This window comes from Gavialis gangeticus, unplaced genomic scaffold, assembly GCF_001723915.1.
Source record: "Gavialis gangeticus isolate Ggan-Ray unplaced genomic scaffold, GavGan_comp1, whole genome shotgun sequence".
Classification (NCBI taxonomy): domain Eukaryota; kingdom Metazoa; phylum Chordata; order Crocodylia; family Gavialidae; genus Gavialis; species Gavialis gangeticus.
The window spans coordinates 51,659,880-51,669,316 of NW_017729032.1; the positions used below are offsets into that span (position 1 = coordinate 51,659,880).

General features: G+C 41.4%; 1 protein-coding gene across 1 annotated transcript in view; it reads left to right on the top strand.

Annotated features, from left to right (window-relative positions):
* Nucleotides 1–9,437, top strand: part of KL (klotho) — a 129,890-nt gene that overhangs the window by 110,269 nt on the left and 10,184 nt on the right. The window contains exons 3-4 of the mRNA XM_019524873.1: nucleotides 4,363–4,631; nucleotides 6,411–7,527. Of these exons, the coding sequence (XP_019380418.1) occupies nucleotides 4,363–4,631; nucleotides 6,411–7,527 (1,386 nt within the window). The remainder of the gene's footprint in view (nucleotides 1–4,362; nucleotides 4,632–6,410; nucleotides 7,528–9,437) is intronic.

Sequence of the window (9,437 nt, forward strand, 5' to 3'; positions counted from 1 at the left end):
AGTTTTTTAAATTGAACATCCAGGTCTAAGCCTGTGCTTAATTCAGTCCTTATATAATTTGGCACGAACTCACACACTGACAAAACCTATTGTGCAAAATATCTTAAGGAGGATCATTAAACAAATGTTTAGAAACTTAATTTTGGTTTTATACATGTTCATTATGCAGTGAAATTCCAAATAATTTTTTGACATTCAGCATCAACTGTCAATGCCTGTAATATATATGGGCATCACTTCTTTGGTCCTATTCTGGTCTGTTGTTAAAACCAATTGTAAAACATTTGGGCATTTTATACACATGGTCTGGGGGGTGGGGGGATGGGGGGGAAGCTTTAATTAGAGTTTCTCAGAAAGCAGCTCTCTGAGGTGTTCTGCTTAAAGCCCCTGGAGTGCCTTGTGTATCAGCATCCCTGTGCTGAAAAATGGCGACGCGGGTGCTTTAACTGAAGCTCATTGAACGAGCTTTAGTTAAAGTGCCCCACCACCATTTTTCAGTGCAGGGATGCTGATGCATGAGATGCTGGAGTGCAATAATTACTGTGCTCCAGCAGATTCAGTTAATCTAGTCTGCTCCAACTTGCTGTAATTGTAATGCGTCAGAGCAGCCTCGCTACTCATATGTAGGTGCCCTTTTGGTTTCAGTGGGAGCAATGTAAGCTCTTTGTGAATGATATTATCTCTGTATTAATTGTGTTGTGAGTAATTATAGTAATTTAAGTGTTTTAGGTAGGTGACCAAATTACTAAAGAAGAATCTATCTAAAATGAAATACTTCCTGAAAGCATCACTGGATGCAATTTAGAGTTGACAGCCATGCTTTAATATAAAGACATGAAAGTCCAACTGGTTTTGAGCTTGATTTCTCTCTTGTATCCCATATCAAGACTTCAGTGGAATTAGTCCTTATTTACACTGGTCTCAGTTTGAGAAGAATGATGTCCTTGAAGTTTTATGTGATTCTACATGGTTTTTAGCAATTAGTAAAAACTTTACTTAATTTAAACAGTTGAAAGTACAGCTTATTTCATTGACAGCTTTCATTTCTAGTGTTTTCAAATTGCAAAGCAAATTCTTTTAGTCCTGCTTGTCATCTATAACCAGTTGGGATGATTATTTCCAGTTGTTAATTTTAATTATCTTAATGTTTTGTTATAAGACTTTTTAATTGATTCACTTATCTGATTTTTTTGCTGCAGTGTTATTTTCAGCACTATTGACTTAATAATTGATTCTGATTAAATGGCATTTATGTTATATTGCAGGGTTTTTTTCTAAGAGAGTGAACATTATTTCTGTTTGCTTCTTGGCTGAAATGACAGATCCCAAGAACGTCCACTTGTTTTTCATTTGCTGTTGTAAAATCCTTATCATTATAACTGAAGTAAGAGCTGAGTGAATGTGCAACATGTATCTATGATCTGAAGAATACTATAAATAGAGTATTTATTAGGTTTTTTATTATTGCATGTCTAGTGCTAGTCACTGAAGACAGCACAGCTCCATGCTACTAACTTCCTCATGCTGGATTAGACCTCTTTGAAGGCCAAATCTGGCCTGTGAGTCATAGTTGGTGACCCTATTTTAGTGGTTAGGATATTCAGCTGGAAAACAGGAGATCTGATTCATAGATTGTTAGGGGCTGGAAGAAACCTTGCAGATCATTGGGTCCAGCCACCCTGCTCTAGGTGGAAGACAACTGGGGTTAGGTGACCCCAGCGAGGTGACTGTTTAGTCTTCTCTTGAAAACCTCCAGGGTAGGTGAGTGCACCACCACTGGAGGGACGTTGTTCCACAGTCTGGACACCCTGACTGTGAAGGAGTTTTTCCTGGTATTAAGCCTGAAGTCTTCCAGGAGTTTGTATCCATTGATCCTGGTCTTCCCCGAGGGTGCCCTAGTGAACAGTTGTTCACCATGCACTCCTCTAATGTAGTGGTAAGTCACTATCAAGTCCTCTCTCAACCTTCTCTTCTTTAGGCTAAAGAGGCCCAGGTCCCTCAGCCTTTTCTTGTATGGTTTGCCTTGCAAGTCCCTGATCATATGGGTGGCTTTTTTCTGGACCCTCTCAGGTTTTTTCCATGTCCTTATTGAAGTGTGCCACCCAGAACTGGATGCAGTACTCCAACTGTGATCTCACCAGTGCTGAGTACAGCTGGAGTATCACTTCCTTAGTTTACACAGGATGCGTTTGTTGATGCATGCCAGCCTGTTCTTTGCCCTGATGACCAACGCCTTGCACTGACAGGTCATATTCATGCGATGGTCAATCATTACACCTAGGGCCCTTTTGGCCATGGTGCAAGTCAAGCTGTCACCACCAAGATTGTATGTATGTTGAGGGTTGTTTGCCCTCAGATGGAGCACCTTACACTTGGAAGTGTTAAACTTCATCTGGTTCCGGTCTGCCCAACTCTCAAGCCTGTCCAGGTCCGCCTGTATTTGCAGCCTATTTTCTGACTTGACCACACTGCCCCATGACTTGGTGTCGTCTGTGAATTTGGCCAGCGAACTTTTCACTCCCCTATCCAAATAATTGATAAAGATGTTGAAAAGCACTGGTCCAAGCACAGACCCCTGAGGGACACCACTGGCCACTTTGTGCCAGGACAACACAGATCCATTCATGAGAACTCTCTGGGTCCTACCCTGTAGCCAGTTTCCCACGCACTCAACCATTGAGCAGCGGAGCCCACAATCTTCCAGTTTTCCCACAAGGATATCGTGGGATACTAGATCAAAAGCCTTTTGGAAGTCTAGGTATATAATGTCTACCTCATCTCCCATGTCCAGGTGGTGAGAGACCTGGTCATAGAAGGAGATGAGATTGGTAAGACAAGACCTACCAATGACAAAGCCATGCTGACTGTCATTCAGAATCTTACCTTTTGCGAGCATAGCACACACAGATTCTTTAATGAGCTTTTCTAGGATTTTCCCTAGGATGGAGGTTAGGCTAATTGGCTTATAGTTGTCCGGGTCCTCCCTCTTCCTCTTCTTGAAGATGGGCACAATGTTGGCCCTCTTCTAATCCTCAGGGATTTCCGCTGTGCGCCACGAATTCTGAAAGAACTTTGCTAAGGGTTCTACGATGACCTTGGGCAGCTCCTTCAGCACTCTTGTATGAAGTCCATCCGGTCCTGCTGACTTTTATAAATGTCTAGCTTTTCTAGTTGGCATCGCATCCACTCAGCATTCACAGTGGGGAAGCTGTCAGTCCTGGCATGTCCCCAAGGGGCCTTATCTTGCTTGACTTTCCCCTTGGTCTGGTGAAATACTGAAGCAAAGTGGGCATTCAGGAGTTCAGTTTTTTCCTGAATGTCAGTTACCAGCCATCTGGAGGTGTTAAGCAAAGGTCCCACACTTCCATTTGTTTCCTTTCTACTGCCTACATACCTAAAGAAGGACTTTTTTATTGTCCTTGACTCCTGTAGCTAACCTAAACTGAGTTGCTGTGGCTTCCCTGATCATTTCCCTACAAGTGCTGGCCACTGTTGTATAGTCCTCTTTGAGGACCATCCCTAGCTTCCACTGTGTGTATGCCTCTTTTTTTAAGAGGACCGCAATGTCCCTATGTTCATGTTCTCAGGTTTATTTCTGCTAATCTTTTGGTTTTTTTTAATTAACAAAAATTTATGCATTTTAAATTTAGAAAAAAGGAAAATCTATAAAAATGCAAATCACTAAATCTGAAAATAAAGCTGTAAAGCTGGAAGGCCCCTTAAGTCTGGAGCAGTTTTGCATCCTACTTCAGATATAAGGTATTTGCATAAATATTTAAGCCAGAAAACATTCTAAAAACAAGAAATATGAGGTGTCTGGAAAATCAAATGAAAGAAATATTGCAGCATTAACACTGTGATCTGCACTGAGTAGATAGTGGGTACATCTACACGAGATGCTACTGTGCAGCCATTACTACGCATGTATTAGCACTGACAAACATCTTTTATGTGACGCTACTGTGCAGTAGCCTCATAATACTGCACAATAGTGTATTAGCATTATCCATGCTGTGACGCGCTGCTGCTCAGTATTTTTCAGCTACTGTGCAGTCGGTGTCTCATGTAGATATGCCCAGTTAGTACAAATCCATAATATAGATACCCGCCCATGTTGAATTGGTATTTTTTCATTTTAATTTTTGAGAAGGTCCTTTTGTTTTTGCATAATTTCTTTGGGCAAAGTAGTAAGTTAGATCCAAAACCCACTGAACTCGATTGAAAGCTTTACTGAATGGGCTTTGATCAAGTTAGTGATATTAATTTAACCTATTGTATTGGTCTGACATACAAATACTACAGCAGTTTTTAATATGAGATGGTACCTATGTGAAGCCGTTTTGATTTTTCTCTTTCTCTTAGCCATCCGGTATGATGGAGTTGATGTCTTTGGATACACTGTTTGGTCTCTCATGGATGGCTTTGAATGGCACCGAGGATATAGCATTAGACGTGGATTATATTACGTTGATTTTGAAAGCCATGACAAGAAATTTATGCCAAAGTCTTCAGCCTTGTTCTACCAAAAGCTAATAGAAAAAAATGGCTTCCCGCCTTTGCCTGAAAATCAACCAATAGTTGGGATGTTTCCATGCAACTTTGCTTGGGGAATTGTTGACAACTACATTCAAGTAAGTTTGATGACAAAAACCAACAGACCCTTGAACCAAATCACCTTGGAAGTAAATAATATTGCTGCATATTGCTCTCATTTTCACTTTGGTAATATTAGATGGATAACCATAATGGTTTGGGGAGTTGCCAGCTTATTATAGCTGCATCTTCTACATAATATCTTTCCAGCCTTCTTTTTGTACAGTAAAATTCTGTTCCCAGATTGGGTCGAAAAGTAGAATTTTTAGTTTAGATTTTCCACAAAGACAAAAGTTTTCTTAAGGCTGAAGCATAGCTTTGCCACCCAAAAAGTAAAGTACCCTTTTTTTACTCTGGAGAAACATTGTATCCAGGTTACATGATACATTGGTTTCCAAGAAAATTCAACAATCATTGTCTTTCTAGATTTCAAATAAGTTGAGACTGGAAATGGAACTGGTGCCCTTGGGATCAATAACAGCTATACATTGACTAAGTCAGTCATCTGGAGACAGTTTAAAAAATAAACAAACCCTTCTTAAAATGAATATTTTCATTTCAAAAGGACATACAAATATTTTATGCTGTAAAGCTGAGGTAGTGTGATTTGTAGATGCATCACAGTGAAAAAACACTTTTGACAGCATTCCTACAGTATTAGTGGAAATGCATGCTTTAGTAATTTACAAGGGACAATTCTCCAGAAAAGCAATTTCCCTCTGACATGCCGTTTTTATTACCTACCTTTATAAGCACAGCGCTGACCTCTCCTGAGAAAAAACAACTGATTTGCAGCAGCCCTGTACAGTTCTACAGAGCCTCAGTTACTGGCCCAACATTGGGTTTAGGCTGACACCTGCTTTTGAAACAGAGGGTCAGTCAAGGAAATTTGTGCTTAAAGGTGTATTTTATAAAGAAAAATAATTGGCACAGTCAGGCATACATTTTTTGTACGATTTTTCCTATGAAAGGTAAGCTGTTGTGGTAAGGAGAAAGAAGGTTTTATTGTGTGCAGTATTTTTAAACAGCACACTTTACAGCCCTTTTTGTTTGTAGTATTTATTAAAAAAGATTTAAAAATGTATGATGCTAAGAAGCCCCAAGTGTCTACCCCTCTCACTGGCTTCAGTGGGTAGAACATGTGCTTCACATATCTGGGGCCCAAAAGATTTTTGGGAAATTTATTTATTGTCTGAGTGATTAAGATAAGTCAGAGATCAGATCAAAAATTACAATTCAGAAAACAATCTAATAGCTTAGCAGTGAATGAATGGCATTTCCTAGTTCAGTATAGTAGTAGAATGAAGGGCATTTCTTCATGAAAAAGCAACATTTTCTTTTGCTACTTGAAAACATGCTAAGAATCAAAATCAGAGAATTATTTCTTTTCTTCACCATCCCAAATAATTTATTTATTTTTGTTATATGCTAAGCAATTGTTTCTTGTAGAAGGAAGGATTAAGGAAATTTTAATGGGCAAAAAGTTTCCAGTACATCTTTATTTTAAAGAAATTTCTTTTAAAATGTAAGTTATTCATAGAACCATAGGGTTTCTGTGTTATCCTTATAGATTTTCATTGGTTGTCCCCGAGTCATCCCTAGATTCTTTCACAGAACATTTGTATGAATCAGAAAGGGTAACAGAAGATATGGTGGATGTGTTAGAAGGGAAAATGTGCATTTATTCTGAGTCAATTCCCAGTTAAAAGCAATATTTCGCTTATGACTATTAGTGGGAAAAATGTGTTTGATGGCTATGAATTTTCTGAGTAATTAGATCTGATCAATCAACTCTAATGTTTCTCTTTTCTTCTTAGGTAGACATAATTCCTTCCCAGTTCCTTGACCCTAACGTGTATTTGTGGGATGTTCACCAAACTAAGAAACTTATTAAAGTTGATGGGATTCTTGCCCCAAAACGCAAGCGTCATTGTGTTGACTTTGCCGCTATTAGACTACAGATCTCTCTGCTGCAGGAAACGCATGTCACACATTTCCATTTTTCACTGAAATGGTCTTTGATTCTTCCTTTGGGTAACCTGTCTCTAATCAACCACACGCTTTTACATTATTATCAGTGCTTTGTTAGTGAACTTCTCCGAGTCAATATAACTCCAGTTGTTGCTCTGTGGCAGCCTATGGCAGAGAACCAAGGGCTTCCTCTCTCATTAGCAAAATATGGAGCCTGGGAGAACACAGAGACTATCCAAGCCTTTGTTGAGTATGCCAGGCTCTGCTTTAAAAATCTTGGTCACCGTGTCAAATTTTGGATCACAATGAATGAACCCTATGTGAGGAACCTGACTTACACTGCAGGGCATAATCTGTTGAAAGCCCATGCTAAGGCCTGGCACCTATATGATAAAGAGTTCAGAAGATCTCAGAAAGGTAAAATATCTATAGCTCTGCAAGCTGATTGGGCGGAGCCAGCCTGCCCATTTTCCAAAAATGATCAAGAAGTTGCTGATAGACTTTTGGAATTTGATATTGGATGGCTTGCCGAGCCCGTCTTTGGGAATGGTGACTACCCCCGTGTGATGAGAGAATGGCTTCACCAAAGAAACAGTGTTGATTTATATAATTTCCATTTGCCTTATTTCTCTGAAGACGAAAAGAAATTAATCCAAGGCTCATATGATTTTTTTGCCTTAAGTCATTATACGACTATCCTCGTGGACTGGGAAAAAGAAGATCCACTGAAATATGATCACTACCTTGAAGTTCAAATGATAAATGACATCACGTGGCTGAACTCCCCCAGCAGAACTGCTGTGGTGCCTTGGGGGTTGCGGAAATTGCTCAAGTGGATTAAATCTAAGTATGGTGATGTCCCAATTTATATTTTAGCCAATGGAATTGATGATGATCAGAATGTGGTTCATGATAAGCTGAGAATATATTACATACAGAATTATATCAATGAAGTTTTAAAAGGTAAGGAATTCTTGGGATTTTCAGTGTATAATCCTTTCAGTACTCAAATATATTCTTATGAAACTGTTGTTTTTGTTTTTGTTTTTGTTTTAAAAAGGCACAGCACCTATCATGTTAAGTGGACTTGACTTAAGTTATACTATAGTTATACGATACTATAGTTTATACTACATACACTAGTCTTTGGGGGCATTTATACATGTGCTGTGCATGGAGGTGGGGGGTGCTTTAATTAGAGTGGCTCTGAAAGCTGCTCTAATTAAAGTGTCTGGAATGTCATATGTATCAGCGTCCCCACACTGAAAAGTGGCAGCTGGGGCGCTTTAAGCAAAATTTGTTGAATGACCTTTAGTTAAAGCATCCCTGCTGCCATTTTTTCAGCACGGGAATGCTGGAGTCTGCTGGAGCGTGGTAATTACCATGCTTCAGCAGACTTGATTAATCGAGTCTTCTGGTGACACACTAATTACAGTGCATTGGAGTAGCCTTGATGCACGTGTATAGGTGCTCAGGTATACAAACCCGTTGTTTAGTATTAGAAAGATCGATCTTTCGTGTTCTGAATAAAGCAGACTAGTCATATATCCTTAAGCAGCTGCAGTTGCTGAAGTTTTGGTAGTTGCAAAATGTGTTAGCAAGATTGGTTTTCTTTCTCTTTGATTTGTTCTTTCAGTATCTCCTCAGCACTTTTGCCTCTTGTCCTTTCTGTATGAGTATCATAAGAGTTAGTCAACTATCCATCCCTCATTTCTATACCCTGTCTGGGTGACCTCATAAGCATACATCTGTTCAATAATCATTTTCTTTATTCTATTCCTGGCTGGTTCTACATTGCCTGCTTCCTGTTTTATTGGTTGAAAGATTAAAGGCAGGAAGCGATTGTTTTGATATGAGCACTATCATAGTACATTCCATAGGATTTTCCTGAGTTAGCTACACCCCCCACCCCCTCTAGCCCCCCTGCTCGTTTCCAGGCTTGGGAGGCTGGAGATGAGCAGGAGGCTGGAGACAGCAGGGGAATGTCTCCAGCTCATCTTCAGGGGCTTGTCTCCAGCCTTCTGCTTGTCTTCAGCCCCCTGCTCATTCTCCTGCTCTGTCTCCAGTCCTCTGGGGCTGGAGAGGAGTAGGAGAATGAGAAGGAGGCTGGAGATGATTCAGAGATTTCCCTGATCAGCTCCTGCTCTCCTATCACTGCCACACCTGGCTTCAGCCTCCCGCACTGCCTGCAGCTTAGCAGCAGCAGCAGCAGTCAGGGCCACTCAGGGCTTCATGGCACAGCCCTGCCTGCATGGCAGGGGGCCAGTGGGGCTCAGCCCAGGCCACCTGGCATCTGTGCTGCAGCTGCTGTATCTCACGGTGCGGCCCAGCTTAGCAGGGTGCTGTGTGCTGTTTGGAAGCTTGGGGGTGCTGTGTCTGTCACCTGTGGCTTGGCGCTGCTCAACCCAAGCAGCTGGAGCTCTGAGAGAGTGTGTGATGCCCCACTGAGCTGGGCTGCACCAGCGTGATGTGGCAGCATGGGTGCCAGGCATTTGGGGCCAAGCCCCACTGCCCCCTGTGCAGGGTGGCTGTGTCATGAATCCCCGAGAAGCCCCCACTGCTGCTGCTACTGTTGGTGAGTGGGGGAGGGCTGGGGCCAGGCAGGAGAGTGAGTGGGGAGGGGCCGGGGGCACAAAGCCAGGTCATAGATTCATAGATGCTAGGGTCAGAAGGGACCTCAGCAGATCATCAAGTCTGACCCCCTGCCTAGGCAGCAAAGAGTGCTGGGGTCAGATGACCTCAGCCAGATGCCTATCCAACCTTCTCTTAGAGACCCCCAAGGTAGGGGAGAGTACCACCTCCCTTGGAAGCCCATTCCAAATTTTGGCCACCCTTACCATGAAGAAGTTTTTCCTGATATCTAACCTAAATCT